Source organism: Notolepis coatsorum (genome assembly GCF_963971535.1).
Source record: "Notolepis coatsorum genome assembly, chromosome: 16".
Taxonomy (NCBI): domain Eukaryota; kingdom Metazoa; phylum Chordata; class Actinopteri; order Aulopiformes; family Paralepididae; genus Notolepis; species Notolepis coatsorum.
The window spans coordinates 63,273,094-63,294,500 of record NC_140180.1 but is presented as its reverse complement, the minus strand read 5'-3'; the positions used below and the strand labels follow the sequence as shown (position 1 = coordinate 63,294,500).

At 50.3% G+C, this 21,407-nt stretch overlaps 1 protein-coding gene across 1 annotated transcript in view; it reads left to right on the top strand.

Moving 5' to 3' along the window:
- The window catches only part of ugl (ureidoglycolate lyase), a gene marked incomplete at its 3' end in the record, with an annotated part of 70,514 nt that extends 49,156 nt beyond the window's left edge, over window positions 1-21,358 (top strand). Inside the window, exon 14 of the mRNA XM_084332052.1 lies at window positions 21,196-21,358. Within this exon, the coding sequence (XP_084188178.1) occupies window positions 21,196-21,358 (163 nt within the window). The remainder of the gene's footprint in view (window positions 1-21,195) is intronic.
- Between the last annotated feature and the right edge of the window lie 49 nt (window positions 21,359-21,407).

Sequence of the window (21,407 nt, the reverse complement as noted above, 5' to 3'; positions counted from 1 at the left end):
CCAAGATCTACGGACTACGGGTGGAAATTAGCCCTGTGCTATTCCCGGCATATTTACGTCCTTATCATGCTGTGATGTTATGCATACACTCATGTAAATGATGTTCATTAATTTACATTGTCCTTAATAAACAAATCTTAACTCTTAACATCCTAACTGTATTATTGATTCAGGTATTTCGGCAGATTGCTTTAGTGACCATTGCATGGTGTTCTGCATTTGGAAAATCAAATTACCCAAACTTCCCCTAAAACTAAAATGTATAAAAGATTGGCAAGATAGGAAAATCAATGTGGATGAATTTATTAAAACTATCAAGGTCAAGGGTAGTTGTAACTGAGGGGTACAATTCCCTGACTGTATTGATAAGTATGGTATCATTAAACCACTACCGCTTGATGTACTTTAACTTCTGGCCATCCAGTACACGATATCTAAGTATGATGAACACTTTCCCACATATGAAACCAGGTCCACACAAATATAACAGTCGAAGGTTTAATATAGCAAAAGGTATATACAACATTCACTTAATTACATTTATGATTTGAATGCACTTGTAAGGCAAATGAGTATTCGTAGGCAAATCAACACTGAATGTCCAATCTCTGGTTACGCAGGAAGCAAGTATACAACCTGGTTCTTTAGGGAAACTATAGCGATGGTACTTAAGGATTATAGCGGGATACTAAAGGGGTCCTGCTGGTTGTAAGTCAGTAAGGGGGGGGGGGGTTTGGAGAGCCGTCAGCTGCATCCCATCTGGCCAACGATTCCTGGGGAGAATTCAGGTACAGAAAACAGTGCCCGCAGGATCTTGATCCACAGATGAATACACTTGGGCCCTCTTGTAGACGGTAGCTGTAGGTCCACAACGAAGGAGAAGCGAGGCGGCCTCGGTCTGGGTTGAGCGCCGTCTCACCTGGGCTCCTCTCGGGGGTAATTCCAACACTCACTGGCGTTGGCTGTTATCCGCTCCACAAATCAAAGCACCCAAAGCAAATAGATATTCCATGCCGTATAGGCTCAGCAGTCGTCCGGGTAGGTAATCCAATGTGCAGGTCCACTCGTCCTCGCCCAGAACTCCTCGGATGAAAGCACCACGCGTGGTCTGCCCAGCCTGGTTAAGACTCTAGATAACGCGAGGAAACGATGGGGGTGCTGCTCACTTTAGAACTTTAACCGAACGATGCACCATACATAATAGACTATTATTACTTAATAGAAATACGTCCCACTCGACGGTACAGTGCCAAACTATGACAATTCAGCTATGAATTTACACAAGGTCTCAATGCCTATTCTGGGGCCAAAATAGGCCATAATGCACCACACGTGGGTCGTGGGTGAGGCTTCACGTCTGTTACTAGGTTGGAGGGTAAAGGACTAATGGACTAAAAGAAAGTTCTACTTTACTTGCGCCCTATTTATATGCACGGTGAACAAATAGTACCATTCGTATTTCGGTAGCCGTATTCCTACGCGGAACCGGGGCTAGTTGGGACATGTTCGTCGGCACTATTGAACTTGACTCAAGGGGCCTGTCTGCTGGCGCCAGGTTCTTGTCCAATGAGAGAATGAACTATTATGGGCTGTAGTAGACTAAAGGGATATTCAGTGTATATGTACAAAGAATATACAAGGGATATCAAACGATATACAAATACTATTAAATATATATCCATAAATAAATATATATATTCGGTTTAATCTGATCCTTCACAACAGCCGCCCCCTAATTAGTCCCACCTAATTAGCTAAGCAGAGACAGATTAACCGCACTGTCTACCACTCAAGGTCCGCTGTAAGGGTCAGTCAACTCACAAAGTCATGGGGTCATGGTCGTCATCGATAGTGTCTGGGAGTCTTGGCAGTTCTATTAGCCTCGCCACGGGTCGTGTGTAAGTTCGCCCTTGGACGAGCACTTCAGCTGCTCGGACCTTGCCATCGGCACCGGTGATCACTTTGCTTACGCGGCCAGCCGGCCACATAGCTCTGGGTAGTGACTGGTCGATAATCATGACGACTGTTCCTTCTGTCAAATTGTCTCTCTCTTTTACCCACTTCTGGCGGGTCTGTAGAGACGGTAGATAGTGGAGTAGGAAGCTATTCCAAAACTTGTCAGCCAGTACTTGACTGTACCTCCACATTCTTCGGCCGTTCGCTTCTTCAGGCCTGTACATTGTCTGGGGTAGCGCGGGGTCCAGCCGCCCCATCAAGAGTGTGTTGGGGGTGACTGGGTCGACATCTGCTACATCACTTGAGACGTAACCGAGGGGCTTGGAGTTCAATACTCCCTCGATCTCCGTGAGGACTGTCATTAGGACTTCTTCCGCCACAGTCTGGGCCCCAAGCACGGCGTACAGGGCTGTCTTTATAGAACGTACTTCTCGTTCCCAGGTTCCACCGAAGTGGGGTGCGTTCGGGGGATTAAACTGGAAGTCAATCTGGGATGGAGCGAGGTGGGTCTTAAGTTCTGGGCCCATAGCTTGGAAGCTCTCTCTCAGCTCTCTTTCTCCGCCTTTGAAGTTTGTCCCGTGATCAGACAACAATGTAGACGGTTTTCCTTTCCGCGATGTGAATCTTCGGAAGGCCATAAGGAATGAGTCTGTGCTCATGGTTGGAAGGAGTTCGATATGTATCGCTCTGGTGGTCATGCATTTGAATACAATACCCCACCGCTTCTCGGTTCCTCTTCCTTTCTTTATATACAACGGGCCAAAACAGTCCATGCCTGTGGAGTGAAAGGGCTTGTCGCCGAGTCGGAGGCGACAGGGAGGTAGGTCAGCCATCCGGGGTATGCTGGGCTGCGCGCGCCACTTTCGGCAGTCTAGACAGGTTCGCTGGAAGCGTCGCACTGCTTCTCTCCCTTGAAGTATCCAATAGCGACGTCTGATCTCCGCGAAGACTCTCTCTGCTCCTGCGTGGTGCACATCCTCGTCGTATTTCTTTATGATCAGCTCTGTGACCTTGTGTCGGCTGTTCAAGACTATCGGGTACTTAACGTCATCCGGTAGGTCGGGGGCTCTCCGCAGACGACCACCCACTCTGATGAGATTAGGGCGTCACTCTCGGGTGCCAGGTGGAGCAGTCTGCTGTCTGATGGGACGGGCTTTCCTCCCTGTAGACAGTCTAGCTCATCGGGGAACGAGTCTCTCTGGGCTCGTTGTAGTAGAAGAAGTTCTGCTTCTTCGTAGTCAGCTGCTGAAATGTCAGTGGTGGGCTGAATCTCTGGGTGGTGCCACAGGAATGTCTTTATCTGCGCACTCTGTAGGGTGAGGCAATCATCTATGTTGGGGGCTGTGGAGGCGACTGTGCTCAATCCACAGAACATAGGTTTCTTGTTTTCAGCCTCCTCTTTACTCGCTTCCCGTGGGGTGGGCGTAGGCCACTCTTCTTCCGGGAGCTTGAGGAACTCTGGTCCGTCACTGTAGATGTTGTGACGGGGGAGGTCATCTAGGGACATTCCCCGGGTGATGACGTCAGCTGGGTTGTGTTTGGTGTCCACATACCGCCAGCTCGCTGCTTCTGTTAACTCTTGAATCTCTGTGACTCTGACTCCCACGAAGACCTTGTATCTGCATGAATCAGACTTGATCCATGTGAGTACTGTCGTAGAGTCTGACCACAAGATTGTTCTTTGCACCGGGATGGTGAGTTCACGTTGGATTAACGTGGCTAGATGCGCTCCTGCTAGGGCTGCGCAGAGCTCTAGACGCGGGATAGATTGTTGCTTTCGTGGGGCTATTCTTGAGCGAGCCAGGATGAAAGCGGTGTGTATCTCTCCTCCCTTCTCTTGGGCACGCAAGTAGGCCACAGATCCATAGGCTACTTCGGAGGCGTCGCTGAAGACGTGTAGATCCATCTTGCATGTCTCTGGCCTCACTGTGGGTGGGAAGTAGCTGCGGCGTATGTTGACGCCTGGGAGTGAGCGGAGTTCCGTCTCCCACTCTCTCCATGTGGAGGCAAGGTGTGCGGGTATTGGGTCGTCCCAGCCCTGGTCCTTGTCCCATAGTGCTCGTACAATCATCTTTGCCCTGGTGGTGTAAGGTAGAATACATCCCAACGGGTCATATTGTCTGGCGAGTGTTCTGTACACACTCCGTCTGGTGGTCGGTATCGCCGTCGACCTTCCCTGCTCCGTGGTCAGGGGTTTGTGTCTATAGTGGAGCGAGTCTGTTTTGAAGCGCCAGACTAGTCCTAGTGTCATTTCTTGGGCTTCTCCTGGGATGGTCGCCATCCAGGTCTCGCTACTGGCTGCCTTGTCCGCGGGGGAGAGGCTGCGCAATACTTGCGGGTCGCTGCTGGCCCACTGCCTGAGATCAAAGCCGCCTTTGATCAGGGAGGCGCGTAGCTTGAGTAGGAGAGCCTCGGCTTCTTCTTGGGTCGAAACGCTTTGTAAACAGTTGTCCACGTAGAAACTGTTCTTCACACTGTGTCGGACCTCTTCATCTGCTGCTGGGTCCTCTGCGACGTGTTTCTGCAGTGCAAATGTAGCACAGCACGGGCTGCATGTGGTTCCGAAGGGGAGGACTTCCCATTGGTAGATGGCTGGGTGCTCATCTCCGATCCTCTCTCTCCATAGGAACCGCAGTAGGGGCTTATCCTCCTCCACTAGTCTCACCTGCAGGAACATCCCTTTGATATCCCCGCTGATAGCCACCTTGTCCTGGCGGAAGCGTAGTAGCACGCCTAGTAGAGAGGGGCCGAGTGTGGGGCCGGGCAAGAGCTCTTTATTCAGATTCTGGGATCCGATCTGGTAGCTGCAGTTAAACACAATGCGATCCTTGCCGTTGTGGTGGACCTTGTGGTGCGGCACGTACCATGATTCGGTCGTCTGATCGGCCTCTTTAATGTCAATCTTCATTACGTGTCTCGCTGTGATTAGCTTCTCAATCTCAGCGCGGTACACACTCTCTTGAGCGGGGTCTTTGGCTAGGCGCCGCTCTGTGTTCAATAGATACCGCTCCGTAGCTTCTTTCGTGGCGTGAAAGGTGGGCATTCCCTCTCGCCTCAGGAGTGGAGTTGCGTATCTCATCACTCCGCCGACTGTGACTCTCTTTGTCCCTTGCTCGAGGAGGTTTATGGCGTAAATGTCTTCTTTAGAACGAATGTCTTTCTTTTCGTTCTTAAAGGGCATTGTCTCTAGTGTCCATAGCCTCTCGACATGCTGCAGGAGAGTGGTGTCTTCTTCTGTCACTCTGGAGTGGAGGCAGCTAGTGACTGCTGTTCGGTTGAGAGATTTAGCGAGGGGGCCTTGTAGTGTCCATCCTAGGCGGGTCTCGACTGCTGCAGGACAGCCTCTGGGTCCTGTATGGACCCGGTCTATCGGGACTATGAGGTCTGCATGGTCGGAGCCTATCAGCAGGGTCGGGGTGGCGCCGTCTATGAGCGGGATAGGTAGTTGACGCAGGTGCACATATTTATCCATCAGCTTGGCGATGGGGTAGGTGTACTGTGATAGTCCTATTTCTTGGCTGGTGAAAGCATTTGTAATCCTATACCGTCTCTCTGGCTGCCCGCTTGCTGCGATAGTGAAGGAGACATTCTCGCCTTTTATCGTCTTTAAATCTCTTCTTATTGTCCGAATCGTCATATGGTTCTCGCTCCCCCGCAGTCCCAGCTGGGCCGCAGCGGATGCGAGGAGAAGGGTCTTCTCTGACCCGTCATCAAGGACGGCGTAAGTGTCCATGACTTTATCTTGGTGGCTCAATGTTACACGGACTACCTTTAAGAGCACCTGGGCGCCGCTGCTGCTGGCGGGGTCAATGTACATGACACTTGCCTTTGTGCTGCTCGATGGTGCAGGTGCAGGCTTTCTTCTGTTACTGTCGTGTAGGACATCTAGGTGGGCTCCGTCACACCGACTGCACCTCTTCTTTAGGCGGCACTCGGCTGCCATGTGACTGCGCGCACATCGGTAACAGCGCCTGTTGGACTTTATCCATTGACTCACTTCTTCTGCATTCATCTTCTTGAACAGGTCACATTGTGACAGCCAGTGTTCCTTCTCGCAGTACGGGCACACCATCTTCCACTTCTCTTTTCTCGAGGGGGTACTGTGGTTCTTACTGCTCGGTACTGATTCTGATTGGTGCATGACAGTCACTGATCTTCTTCCATCGTTTACTCTCCTAGGTCCCTCTCTGGAGCTTGGTGTGCTCCGCACGAATGTATCCAAGCGTAGGCTGCTGACTTCTCTCGTCAGGAAGTCGGCTAAATCGAGGAGGGATGGTTCAGGACCGTTAGGATCACGGTGGTCTCTTTGCCGCCTAAAGCGCTCTTGTCTGGCGGGCGGCAGCTTCTCTAAAATCCTCTCGACGTTAGAGTTGGCGTATAGCTCGTGCATACCCTTTTCTCGTTGCGCTCCCAGCATCCCTACCAGGGACTGCACTTTTATAGACAGGTCGTCTAGTGAGCGATTGTCTGTTGCTGGGGGTAGGCGGTCAATATGCCTTATCTCTTGGATTACGTAATCCCATATACGTCCATATCTCTGGTCCAGCGCTGCTAGAGCCGCGGTGTATGGGGTCGTAGAGGTGGCATAGGCTAGCGCTATATTGTGCGCTCGGGGTACTTTCAGGTGCTTCAGTAATATTGCATACTTGTGGCGTTCGTCAACGACATCCACCATCATTGTCTCTAAGCACATCCGGAGCTCCGTGTACTGTGCTCGATTCTCATGGGTGAAGTCTGGAATCGTCGGTGTGCCAATGTATGACGCCGTGGATGGCTGGCACATCGGTGAGCGTTGGGAGAGAGGCCTCCTAGGCGAGTCTCCTCTTGCGCCTCTCTGTGGGCTGGTACCGGCAGGGTACCATGGCCCGCTGGTCCAGGTGCTGTTCCTCGGGGCTGGTCGTGCGTCATGCTCACCCGTGAATGGAGTCGGGGGTCTGTAGCGCAGCGCCGCGGGGGTATAGCCTGGGCTGTACTGGACCTCCTGGTCCGGTGGAGTACTGTGCTGTCGTCGGGCTTGGTTCTCCTCCTCTCCCTCTTCTTCTTCTGTCAGGTCCTCTAGATCCTGTAGTCGTTTATTTAGCCTCTCCGCAGTGTATGCTGCTCCTTCCTTGTAGCTGGGTCTCGCTTGGACCGGTCGGGGAAGGGGGTCTGCGGGGGGTATAGGCTCTCTCTGGTGGTCAAGTTCAGGGTCGCTTGGTCGGTTAGGGGATGCTGCCCTTGACTGTTGTCTCGACGAGGCCCTTGAACCCCTGGCGGAGGGAGAGGGTGTTGCCCTGGTGATCAGCTGCTCCATTAGCTGCGCTTGTAGTCTGTCGCGCTCGGCTTGTAGTCTGTCGTGCTCGGCTTGTAGTCTGTCGCGCTCGGCTTCGCGCTGGATGAGAGCGATGTCGCGCTCTGCTTCTCTTTGGGCACCGTCAGCGGCGCGCTGGGTGTCGGACCGGTCTCTTGCCATATTCTCTTCCGTCTGAAGGCGTCTCATCTCCAGGCGTATGTGCTCTTCTTCGCTCCGTTGCTGTGTTTGGAGTCGATCGCGTTCACCCTGAAGTCGATCGCGTTCACCCTGGAGTCGATCGCGTTCGGTAGAGGCTGTCAGGCTGACGAGGAACGCCTGTGACAGCATCCTCTCCGCCTCGCTGGGGGAAGACGCTTGTAGAGGTGAGCCGCTCCTGGCTGTCCTCGTTGGGGAGTCCTGGAGCTCTATCTCCTCGGCGCTCTCCTCATCTTGTTCCGTGCAGGGTTCCACCTCTGGAGGGTTGTCTTCCTCCCGGAGCTGGTCGGGGACTACTTCTTCGGTATTGGCGGGGGGTAAAGGCATGTCTGTTCCCTCCTGGTCCCCACCGTGAGCTTGGTCAGTTACATTAGAACCCACTAGGGCCTCTGTGGTCGGGGTAACCTGGTCGTTAAGGTCAGACATAATTTTACTTTCTACTTTTACCGCGTTTACCGTCTGTAGAAGGCTAGGTAGTTGACTGACAGCGTAATCCTCTAAGTACTGAGGTGTCTGTCGTCTGCGCCGCGGGCGTTCTACGTTAGGAGGACCGTTTCGTGGAGTGTTCATCATAGGCCATTTCAATATTAATAACGCTATATTAATATTACACTAGTTACCCTCCGGCTCGAAGGACCAATTGTAACTGAGGGGTACAATTCCCTGACTGTATTGATAAGTATGGTATCATTAAACCACTACCGCTTGATGTACTTTAACTTCTGGCCATCCAGTACACGATATCTAAGTATGATGAACACTTTCCCACATATGAAACCAGGTCCACACAAATATAACAGTCGAAGGTTTAATATAGCAAAAGGTATATACAACATTCACTTAATTACATTTATGATTTGAATGCACTTGTAAGGCAAATGAGTATTCGTAGGCAAATCAACACTGAATGTCCAATCTCTGGTTACGCAGGAAGCAAGTATACAACCTGGTTCTTTAGGGAAACTATAGCGATGGTACTTAAGGATTATAGCGGGATACTAAAGGGGTCCTGCTGGTTGTAAGTCAGTAAGGGGGGGGGGGGGGTTTGGAGAGCCGTCAGCTGCATCCCATCTGGCCAACGATTCCTGGGGAGAATTCAGGTACAGAAAACAGTGCCCGCAGGATCTTGATCCACAGATGAATACACTTGGGCCCTCTTGTAGACGGTAGCTGTAGGTCCACAACGAAGGAGAAGCGAGGCGGCCTCGGTCTGGGTTGAGCGCCGTCTCACCTGGGCTCCTCTCGGGGGTAATTCCAACACTCACTGGCGTTGGCTGTTATCCGCTCCACAAATCAAAGCACCCAAAGCAAATAGATATTCCATGCCGTATAGGCTCAGCAGTCGTCCGGGTAGGTAATCCAATGTGCAGGTCCACTCGTCCTCGCCCAGAACTCCTCGGATGAAAGCACCACGCGTGGTCTGCCCAGCCTGGTTAAGACTCTAGATAACGCGAGGAAACGATGGGGGTGCTGCTCACTTTAGAACTTTAACCGAACGATGCACCATACATAATAGACTATTATTACTTAATAGAAATACGTCCCACTCGACGGTACAGTGCCAAACTATGACAATTCAGCTATGAATTTACACGAGGTCTCAATGCCTATTCTGGGGCCAAAATAGGCCATACTGCACCACACGTGGGTCGTGGGTGAGGCTTCACGTCTGTTACTAGGTTGGAGGGTAAAGGACTAATGGACTAAAAGAAAGTTCTACTTTACTTGCGCCCTATTTATATGCACGGTGAACAAATAGTACCATTCGTATTTCGGTAGCCGTATTCCTACGCGGAACCGGGGCTAGTTGGGACATGTTCGTCGGCACTATTGAACTTGACTCAAGGGGCCTGTCTGCTGGCGCCAGGTTCTTGTCCAATGAGAGAATGAACTATTATGGGCTGTAGTAGACTAAAGGGATATTCAGTGTATATGTACAAAGAATATACAAGGGATATCAAACGATATACAAATACTATTAAATATATATCCATAAATAAATATATATATTCGGTTTAATCTGATCCTTCACAACAGTAGTCACCTTCCATGGATCACTTCTGACCTCATCAGTACCTTCAGGCAGAGAGATAAGGCATGGGCCACATATTGTAGGACTAAGGATCCTGCAAACTGGGAAACATACAGACAGCTTAGAAAAAAAAGTAAAATATTGACTCGGAATGCAAAATCAAAGTGTGGCCCTGGCCTAGATGGTTTAGAAAGCTAATTTCTCAAACTTGCTCCACACATTTTGATGTACCCCCTCTGTGATCTCTATAATTAGTGTGGGTGACCTGGCGAAGCCAGTCACACCACACTATTGTAATCTGTTGTGAAGGGCCAGATTAAACCGAATATATATATTTATTTATATATATATATTTAATTGTATTTGTATATTCTCTAATATTCCCTGATATCCCTTGTATATTCCTTGTACAATATGCATTGAATATCCATTCTAGCCTACTGAACATCCCATAATAGTCTCCATTCTACTATTGGTCGAGACCTTGGTGCCAGGCTGCCATACCCCTCAGACCCAGTTCAAACGTACCGCTCCACATGTACGAACAAGTCCTAGTTCCGCGTAGGAATCTGGCTACCGCACCACTAATGGGACTATTTGTTCATAGTGCGTATATATACTGCGCTACTAAAGTAGGACTTTCTTTTCAGTCCAGTTTCTTACCCTCCAATAGAGTCACAGACGTAAAGCCTCCCCGCGACGCCACGTGTGGGAGTAAGGCCAAGTTCACCTACCATCGGTATTGAGACATCGTGTATATTAATATTTGAATAGTCATATTTGGCACTATATCGTCGAGTTGGACGTAGTCTATTAAGCTAATAATAGTCTGTTAATATATAGTGCTTCGTGCGGTGAGAATACTACCGTAGTCAGTACCCCATCGTTTCGGGCAGAGAACTGGCTGCTTACCCAGGGTGGTTGACCCCATGTGAAGCTGCACCCGAGGAGCCCCAGAGCCGACGAGCGAGTGGACCTGTATACCGGATTATTCTACCGACGACAGCCCGCCTTCCCAGGCACGGATTATGCTTTGTATACTTTGATTATTCCATGGATAAAGACCCCCGACACTGCCGTGTGTTGGAACCCCCCCCCTGGAGAGGACGCAAGGTGAGGAGACGCTCTGCAAGACGAGGTCGCTTCACGTCTCTCCCCCGTGGACCGGAGAGAGCCGGCCCACAAAGAGTCCACCTGCTTTCATCTGTGGTCCAAGGATCGCCGGCGCATTGAACGGCACTACAGTGGGTTCACCTGGGATACCCTTGGCCGGACGAGGCAGCCGGATTCTACCCCCCCCCCCTTCCTACTCCTGTCGGCTTACAAGCGACCGGATTAACCCCCTCTAGTGTATCTAGTATATAATCATTAAAGTATCATTGCTGTTATTCCTTAACTATTCCAGGTCGTATATTTACCACCTGCGCCTTCAGAGATTGGACATTCTCTATTGATATACCGACGAATACTCTTTGCCATAAAAGTGCATACTATTTCAATTCATAAATGTAATTAAGTGATTAAGTGCTTGTTCTACACACCATCGCTGTGTAGAAATAAAGACCTGTTTCGACTTCGTACATTTGTGTTGGATCCGTTTCATCTACGTGAGAGTGTTTATGATAATATATTTATGCCGTGTACTGGGTGGCCGAATATTAAGTACAAAGGTAGTGGTAGTAAGTATCATATCTAGTAATACAGTCAGGGAATTGTACCCCTCAGTTACAATTGGTCCTTCGAGCCGGATGGTAATTAGTGTAATATTAATATAGTGTTATTAATATTGAAATGGCCTATGATGAACACTCCACGAAACGATCCTCCTAACCAACGCCCGCAGCGCGAACGACGGCTCCCTCAGTACTTAGAGGCTTACGCTGTCAGTCAACAACCTAGTCTTCTACTAACAGTAAACGCGGTAAAACTAGAAAGTAAAAGTATGTCTAACCCCAACGCCCAGACTACCCCGACCATAGAGGCCCCTACGGGCTCTAATGTAACTGACCAAGTTCACGGTGGGGACCAGTGGGAACCAGACATGACTTCACACCCCGCCAGTACTGAAGAAGTAGTCCCCGATGAGTCCCGGGAGGAATACAATGCTACCGAGAGAGAACTCGGCACGGAAGAAGACGGGGAGAGCACCGTGGAGATAGAACTCCAAGGCTCCGCAAGGAGTACCCCGAGGGAAGGCTCCCCTATACAACCGCCTTCTCCCAGCGAGGCAGAGAGGACCCTACAGCAGGCCTTCCTCATCAGCCTGAACGCCGCTGCTGAACGCGACCGACTGCAGATCCAGCAGCGAAGCGAACACGAGCAGATACGTCTAGAAATAAGACTCATTCAGATGGAAGAGAATGTGGCCCGAGAACGAGCCGGTGCTCAACGGGACGCAGCGCGCGACAGACAGCAGTCGCAACTAATAGAACAGCTGATCAGACGGACAACACCCTCTCCCTCCGCCAGAGGCTCCAGGAACTCGTCTAGACACACCTCCAGGGCGGCATCCCCTAGCCGAGTAAACAACCCTGAACTTGACCAACAGACGAGGTCTATACCCCCCACAGACCACCTCCCCCCACCGGTCCAAGCGAGACCTAGCAACCGGGAAGGAGCAGCATATCCTGTGGAGAGGCTAAACCAGAGACTACAAGCACTGGATGACCTAACTGAAGACGAAGAGGAAGAGGAGGAGAACCACGCCCGAAGACAGCACAGTACTCTACCGGACCAGGAGGCCCGGTACAGCCCAGGCTATACTCCCGCGGAGCTGCGCTACAGACCCCCGACTCTATACCCGGGTGAGCACGACGCACGACCCGCACCGAGGAACAGCACCTGGACAAGCGGGCCATGGTACACTGCCGGTACCAGCCCATACCAAGGAGCGGGAGGAGACTCGCCTAGGAGGCCTCTCCCCCAACGCTCGCCGATGTATCCACAGTCAGCGTCATACATTGGCACGCCTATGGTACCCGACTTCACCCAAGAGAACCGGGCCCAGTATACAGAACTCTGCATGTGTCTGGAGACCATGTTGGTGGATGTATTGGATGAACGCCACAAATACGCCATCCTACTGAAGCACTTAAAGGTACCCCGCGCACATAATATAGCGCTCGCCTACGCGACTTCCACCACCCCATACACAGCAGCGCTGGTAGCATTGGACCAGAGGTATGGGCGCATATGGGATTACGTGATCCAGGAGATCCGACACATCGACCGCTTACCCCCAGCAATAGACAATCGAGCACTGGACGACCTGTCCATCAGAGTGCAGTCCCTGGTAGGGATGTTGGGAGCGCAAAGAGAGAAGGGGAGGCATGAACTTTACGCCAACTCAAATGTGGAAAGGATCCTGGAGAAGCTGCCGCCCGCTCGTCAGGAGCGCTTTAGGCGGCAGAGGGACCACAGAGACCCGAATGGCCCCGAACCGAACCTCCTCGATCTAGCAGACTTCCTGGCGAGAGAAGTCAGCAGCCTACGGCTAGATACATTCGGACGGAGCACCCCTGGCTCCAGAGAAGGAACCAGACGACTAAATGATGGAAGAAGATCGGTGACTGTGATGCACCAATCGGAGTCAGTACCGAGCAGCAGGAGCCACAGTACCCCCTCCAGAACGGAGAAGTGGAAGATAGTGTGCCCCTACTGTGAGAAAGAACACTGGCTAGCGCAATGTGACTCCTTCCCCAAGCTGAACGCGGAGGAAGCAGGTCAATGGATAAAGTCCAACAAGCGCTGTTTTCGCTGTGCGCGCTCACACATGGCAGCCGAATGCCGCTTAAAGAAAAGGTGCACCAAGTGCGATGGAGCCCATCTGGACATACTTCACGACAGTAACAGACGGCGCCCTTCACCTGCACCATCCAGCCGCAAAGCGAGCGTCATGTACATCGATCCCGCCAGCAGCAGTGGAGCCCGAGTACTCCTAAAAGTAGTGCGTGTGACACTAAGCTACCAGAATAAAGTCCTGGACACTTACGCCGTCCTCGATGACGGGTCAGAGAAGACCCTGCTGCTCGCCTCCGCTGCGGCCCAGCTAGGGCTGCGGGGAAGCGAAACCCAAATGACAATTCGGACAATAAGACGAGATTTGAAGACGATAAAGGGCGAGAATGTCTCATTCTCTATCGCAGCAAGCGGCCAGCCTGAGCGACGGTACCAGATTGCAGACGCTTTCACCAGCCAAGAAATAGGACTGTCGCGGTACACATACCCCGTCGCCAAGCTGATGGAGAAATATGCACATCTGCGCAAGTTACCGATCCCGCTCATAGACAATGCTATGCCGACCCTGTTGATAGGCTCCGACCATGCAGACCTCATTGTCCCGATAGACCGGGTTCATACCGGACCCCGAGGCTGTCCTGCAGCAGTCGAGACCCGTTTGGGATGGACTCTCCAAGGCCCGCTCGCCAAATCTCTCAACCGAAGTACAGCCACTAGATGTCTCCACTCCCGAGTCACAGAGGGAGAAACCGCACTCCTGCAACACGTAGAGCGGCTATGGACCTTGGAACAAATGCCCTTTAAGAACGGAAAGAAAGACATTCGCTCTAAAGATGACATTTACGCCATTCACCTCCTCGAGACAGGGACCAAGAGAGTCCCGGTCAACGGCGTGTTGAGATACGCCACGCCACTCCTGCGGCGAGAAGGAATGCCTACTTTCCACGCCAAGACAGACGCCACAGAACGGTACCTGCTGAACACGGAGCGGCGCTTAGCCAAGAACCCCGCCCAAGAGAGTGTATACCGCGCTGAGATTGAGAAGCTCATCACAGCGGGACACGTCACAAAGATGGACATTAAAGAGGCTGACCAGACCACTGAATCGTGGTACGTGCCCCACCACAAGGTCCATCACAACGGTAAAGACTGCATAGTATTTAACTGCAGCTACCAGATCGGATCCCAAAATCTGAATAAAGAGTTACTGCCCGGTCCCACACTCGGCCCCTCCCTACTCGGCGTTCTACTCCGCTTCCGCCAGGAAAAGGTGGCCATCAGCGGGGACATTAAAGGAATGTTCCTGCAGGTGAGATTAGTAGAGGCGGACAAGCCCCTGTTACGGTTCCTATGGAGAGAGAAGCCAGGAGATGAGCACCCAGCCATCTACCAATGGGAAGTCCTCCCCTTCGGAACGACGTGCAGCCCCTGCTGTGCGACATTTGCACTACAGAAACATGTAGCAGAGGACCCAGCAGCGGACGAAGAGGTCCGACACAGCGTAAAGAACAGCTTTTACGTAGACAACTGTCTACAAAGCCTTTCAACCCAGGAAGAAGCCGAGGCTCTCCTGATTAAACTCCGCGCCTCATTGATCAAAGGCGGCTTTGATCTCAGGCAGTGGGCCAGCAGCGATCCGCAAGTACTGCGCAGCCTCTCCTCCGAGGACAAGGCAGCCAGCAGCGAGACCTGGATGGCTACAATCCCGGGAGAAGCCCAGGAGATGACCCTGGGATTGGTGTGGCGATTCAAAACAGATTCGCTTCACTGCAGACACAAGCCCCTGACTACGGAGCAGGGAAGGCCGGCGGCGGCGCCGACCACCAGACGGAGTGTGTACACAACACTCGCCCGACAATATGACCCGCTAGGATGTATTCTACCGTACACCACCAGGGCAAAAATGATTGTACGAGCATTGTGGGACAAGGACCAGGGCTGGGACGACCCCATTCCCGCACACCTTGGATCCACCTGGAGAGAGTGGGAGATGGAGCTCCACTCACTCCCAGGCGTTAATATGCGCCGAAGCTACTTCCCACCCACGGTGAGGCCAGAGACATGTAAAATGGACTTACACGTCTTCAGTGACGCCTCAGAGGTCGCATACGGATCAGTAGCCTACTTGCGGGCCCAAGACCAGGGGGGAGAGATCTACACAGCATTTGTCCTCGCCCGCTCGAGAATAGCCCCACGCAAGCAACAATCTATCCCACGTCTAGAGCTCTGCGCAGCCCTAGTCGGAGCGCACCTAGCCACGCTCATCCAACGTGAGCTCACCATACCGGTGTCTAGAACAATCCTGTGGTCAGATTCCACGACGGTACTCGCCTGGATCAAATCGGACTCATGCAAGTACAAAGTCTTCGTGGGAGTCAGAGTCACCGAGATTCAAGACTTAACCGAAGAGTTAACCGGAGAAACAGAGTGGCGCTACGTTGATACAAAACAGAACCCAGCTGACGTCATCACCCGGGGGATGCCCCTGGATGACCTCACCCGTCGCAATGTCTACAGTGACGGCCCCGCATTCCTAAGACTCCCGGAAGGACAGTGGCCCATGCCTATCCCGAGGGAAGCAAGTCCAGAGGAGGTGGAAAATAAGAAGTCTGTGTTCTGTGGATTGAGCACCGTAGCCTCCACCGACCCTAACATAGACGATTGCACGTCCATAGAGAGTGCACAACAAAGAACATTCCTGCGGTACCACCCGGAGTGCAAGTCCCCCGCTGATATGTCAGCAGCTAACTACGAGGAAGCAGAATTGCTTCTACTGCAGCGAGCCCAGAGAGACTCGTTCCCCGATGAATTGGCCTGTCTACAGGGAGGAAAGCCCGTCCCATCCGACAGCAGATTAATTCATCTGGCCCCCGAGAGCGACGCTCATACCCTCATCAGAGTGGGTGGTCGCCTACGCAGAACCCCCAACACACTCCTGATGGGGCGGCTAGATCCTGCATTACCACAGACAATGTACCGGCCTGAAGAAGCGAACGGCCGACGAATGTGGAGGTACAGCCAAGTATTAGCCGACAAGTTTTGGAACAGTTTCCTACTGCACTACCTACCGTCTCTACAGACCCGCCAGAAGTGGGTAAAGGAGAGACAATTTGACAGAAGGAACAGTCGTCATGATTATTGATCAATCACTGCCCAGAGCTATGTGGCCGGCCGGCCGCGTAAGCAAAGTGATCACCGGTGCCGACGGCAAGGTCCGAGCAGCTGAAGTGCTCGTCCAGGGTCGCACTTACACCCGTCCCGTGGCGAGGCTCATAGAACTGCCTCGACTCCCAGACACAATCGATGATGACCATGACCCTACAACCCTATGACTTTGTGAAGTTGACTGACCCCTACAGCAAACCCTTATGTGTAAATAGACAACGCGATTAATCTGTCTCTGTTTAACTGATTAGGTCTGGGACCTATTCAGGGGGTGGCTGTTGTGAAGGGCCAGATTAAACCGAATATATATATTTATTTATATATATTTAATTGTATTTGTATATTCTCTAATATTCCCTGATATCCCTTGTATATTCCTTGTACAATATGCATTGAATATCCATTCTAGCCTACTGAACATCCCATAATAGTCTCCATTCTACTATTGGTCGAGACCTTGGTGCCAGGCTGCCATACCCCTCAGACCCAGTTCAAACGTACCGCTCCACATGTACGAACAAGTCCTAGTTCCGCGTAGGAATCTGGCTACCGCACCACTAATGGGACTATTTGTTCATAGTGCGTATATATACTGCGCTACTAAAGTAGGACTTTCTTTTCAGTCCAGTTTCTTACCCTCCAATAGAGTCACAGACGTAAAGCCTCCCCGCGACGCCACGTGTGGGAGTAAGGCCAAGTTCGCCTACCATCGGTATTGAGACATCATGTATATTAATATTTGAATAGTCATATTTGGCACTATATCGTCGAGTTGGACGTAGTCTATTAAGCTAATAATAGTCTGTTAATATATAGTGCTTCGTGCGGTGAGAATACTACCGTAGTCAGTACCCCATCGTTTCGGGCAGAGAACTGGCTGCTTACCCAGGGTGGTTGACCCCATGTGAAGCTGCACCCGAGGAGCCCCAGAGCCGACGAGCGAGTGGACCTGTATACCGGATTATTCTACCGACGACAGCCCGCCTTCCCAGGCACGGATTATGCTTTGTATACTTTGATTATTCCATGGATAAAGACCCCCGACACTGCCGTGTGTTGGAACCCCCCCCCCTGGAGAGGACGCAAGGTGAGGAGACGCTCTGCAAGACGAGGTCGCTTCACGTCTCTCCCCCGTGGACCGGAGAGAGCCGGCCCACAAAGAGTCCACCTGCTTTCATCTGTGGTCCAAGGATCGCCGGCGCATTGAACGGCACTACAGTGGGTTCACCTGGGATACCCTTGGCCGGACGAGGCAGCCGGATTCTACCCCCCCCCCTTCCTACTCCTGTCGGCTTACAAGCGACCGGATTAACCCCCTCTAGTGTATCTAGTATATAATCATTAAAGTATCATTGCTGTTATTCCTTAACTATTCCAGGTCGTATATTTACCACCTGCGCCTTCAGAGATTGGACATTCTCTATTGATATACCGACGAATACTCTTTGCCATAAAAGTGCATACTATTTCAATTCATAAATGTAATTAAGTGATTAAGTGCTTGTTCTACACACCATCGCTGTGTAGAAATAAAGACCTGTTTCGACTTCGTACATTTGTGTTGGATCCGTTTCATCTACGTGAGAGTGTTTATGATAATATATTTATGCCGTGTACTGGGTGGCCGAATATTAAGTACAAAGGTAGTGGTAGTAAGTATCATATCTAGTAATACAGTCAGGGAATTGTACCCCTCAGTTACATAATCCTTACTCTTTATTTATTATTCTGCTGTTTTTTGTCCGATCTTTCACAGTGTAAGGTGTTTGGCTACAAATCGACTCTAAACGGGCAATTTTGGTGGATAGGAATGAATGGCGGAATGTTCAGAACTAGAGTGTAGAAACTGGATTTTTTTTGTTTTACCATCACCTTTTGTAAATTGCGACAGTGATCTCAATTGTGGACATAGATATAAAAACAACACATCAAAACGATGAGACGACTGTCCCCTCGTGAAAATAAATGGAATTGGACATTTCTATCTCAACTTATGGCCATTTCTTTGACAGTCATGCTCCACATACACACTAATGGACTCTACACACTAGCTGAAATCTTTCCCTTGTCTTCCGATCGCCACATGGGCCACAATTGTCGACGGAATTACACAATATCACACATAACCCTCCATGAAGTTCCTCAAGTGCTCATATTAAAAAAAAACGAAGCTTCATCTCTTATCGTTTTGCTTTAATTATGGTGAGAGTGAAGGAAGCGCAGCGTCATTGAAATGCATTGGGAATGGATTCGCATCAGTTAGGATTTGAATTGTACTGAGTTGATTGACACCTGCATGTGCATGCGACTCAAGGGAGGTGTCAATCAACTCAGTACTGACTTCTACATTCATTGGTAGCCATGACCTCTATACAATGAGTTAACCCTTTAACTATACCACTTACATTAGACACCCTAGCAACCACCTAGAAACACCCTAGCAACCGCCTAGAAACACCCTAGCAACCACCTATATCACCCTAGCAACCGCTTATAACACCCTAGCAACCACCTAGAAACACCCTAGCAACCACCTATAACACCCTAGCAACAACCTATAACACCCTAGCAACCACCTAGAAACACCCTTAGTGCGAGGGACAGTTAGGACTTAGGAGGGCCATGTTGGATGATCTAAGGCAGGGGTTCCCAAACTTTTCAAGCCGCAACCCCCAAATAACGAGAGCCGCGACCCCCACTATTATAGGTTAAAAAAAATTGAATTATAATATTTTTTTATATAAATGGAAATGTATGGTTGAAACATGCAAACGTTCAAACGCACACACACTAATAAGCATTGGAGGCTTTTAACCAGGGCCGGACTGGGGAAATCATTCAGGCCAGGAAATAGTAGCCCCAGTCAGGCCACTTTTTAAGCAGGGGGTCCCCCACCAGGACATTTTTTGTTACAAAGACTTCATTTCCTGCATTCTGGTGCAGGCATTTTTTTGTAGCCTTTAAATGCCAGTGTTTGTGATGGCATCACAAATTATTGTTAAACAACAGGCTAGCATATGATTAGCAACAACACTGATTTTGATGGATTTTCTGTTTTTTGTAATGTCAGATTGAAAAAAATACAATCTTTTATTCAACTTCAGCCCTGATCATAACACCACATGTTCATTTTATAATTCTAACCCTTTAAATGCCAGTGTGTGATGGCATATATTTGCAATATATCAAATGCAAAGTAGATTTTTCTGGGGGGGATTATTACAGGCTAGCATGTGTCAATGATTAGCAACAACAGTTTTTTGTAAGGGTCCCGCCTCCACCAATCACATGCGGCTCCCTTTGTGTGTGTGTGAGAGCAAGAGAGAGATAGTTCTCCAACTTGTGTGAGTTGCAGTGATCTCCTGGTTGTTCCCCACATAGCTTATCTAACTATTGCGCTGCTGCAACTAGAAACACTGGCCTGGCCTGCTTCTAAGTTCAGTGGCCCGACTGCATAAAATGAAAAATAAAAATAATAATCATCTGGCGACCCCCCCCCGCGGCGGCTCGCGACTCCCACTTTGGGAACCCCTGATCTAAGGGACCTGAGTAGGGGGTTAGGAGGTCTGATATATACAGGGGGGCTACGCCAGTCATTGCCTTAAAAACAAAAAGGAGGATTTTAAAATCTATTCTCAGGGTGACAGGGAGCCAATGGAGGGAGGCTAGCACGGGGTGATGTGTTCCCTCCTTTTGGTGCGAGTCAAGAGCCTTGCTGCTGTGTTCTGAACCAGCTGGAGACGGGATAAGGATGTTTGGCTGATGCCTGTGTACAGGGAGTTACAATAATCCAGACGTGAAGTGATGAAAGCGTAAATAACTCTTTTCTAGATCTGGGTTTTTTATTTTTGCAATATTACGGAGTTGAAAAAAGCTGGATTTGACAAGAGTTGACCCGTTTGTCAAATTTAAAAGCAGTCAACGATGACCCCAAGGCTCTTGACATGGGGCTTGACATAGGTGGAAAGCTGACCTAAGCTATCTGTGAGCTTGGTAGATTTGGGAGGACCAAACTGAATGATTTGCGTTTTCTTTTCATTTAGTTGAAGGAAATTGTGAGACATCCATGATTTTATGTCCTCAATGCAGGCTATCAGATAGTCGAGGTTGGAGGTATTATTGGGTTTTAGGGGAAGATATAATTGTGTAGTGTAAAAATGGTAGATATTATGCTTCTGAATGATTTCAGCTAGGGGGACCGGACCAAGACCATGTATATGGAAAATAGTATTGGGGCCAGGTTGGAGGCCATAAGGGAGACCGCCGGCTACAGTAGAGGAGTGGCCACCTATGCTGACTGAGAATGTTCTCGACTAAAAAGGGAGGCAAACCAGTTTAGGGCCACCCCACCTATACCCAACCGGCATTCAAGATGGTCGAGCAGAATGGGATACTCAACCGTATCAAAGGTGGCGGTGAGGTCTACCATGGCATGCTTGAGGCAGGAGGGGACGGACCCAGAGGTTATGGAGCTATTAACGACAAGGCTGCTGGGAACCAGTGTGTCAAGGCTGTCTTTTAGGAGACGGGTTGGGAGTGGGACAGTGTCAAGGGGACACGTAACAGATTTCATGCTAGAAATAATCTCAGTGAGAGATGCTAGGGAGAAGGGTTCAAAGCTGTTGAGTTGGGCCACTTTGACTCCATTGGCAATTCCTGAGGTGGTCTTTCAGAATGTCAAAATGTATTTGGAGCTTGTTTTGCTTCAATCTGCACTCAGCTTGTCTGCACAGTCTCCTTAGGTTACAGGTGTCGTTAAGCCAAGGTTGGATAGTTTTTTTTATTCCGCCTTTCTTCATCTTCCCCTCTCCTGCAGAGCTGAACAGAGGTTAATAACAGCGGCAGCCATGTTCCTGGAGGTGGTCCAAAAGAGAGATTTCCCAGAGTTCCTTACAACCTACCTGAATCTAGACCACACCTTCCTCAGCTCACAGGCCACCAGGGATGATGCTGGAACCACACCCAAGCCCAGACTATGAAGGCTTCGGTGTGTGGAGCAAAGATGTCTTCAGATTCTGCTGAATAATA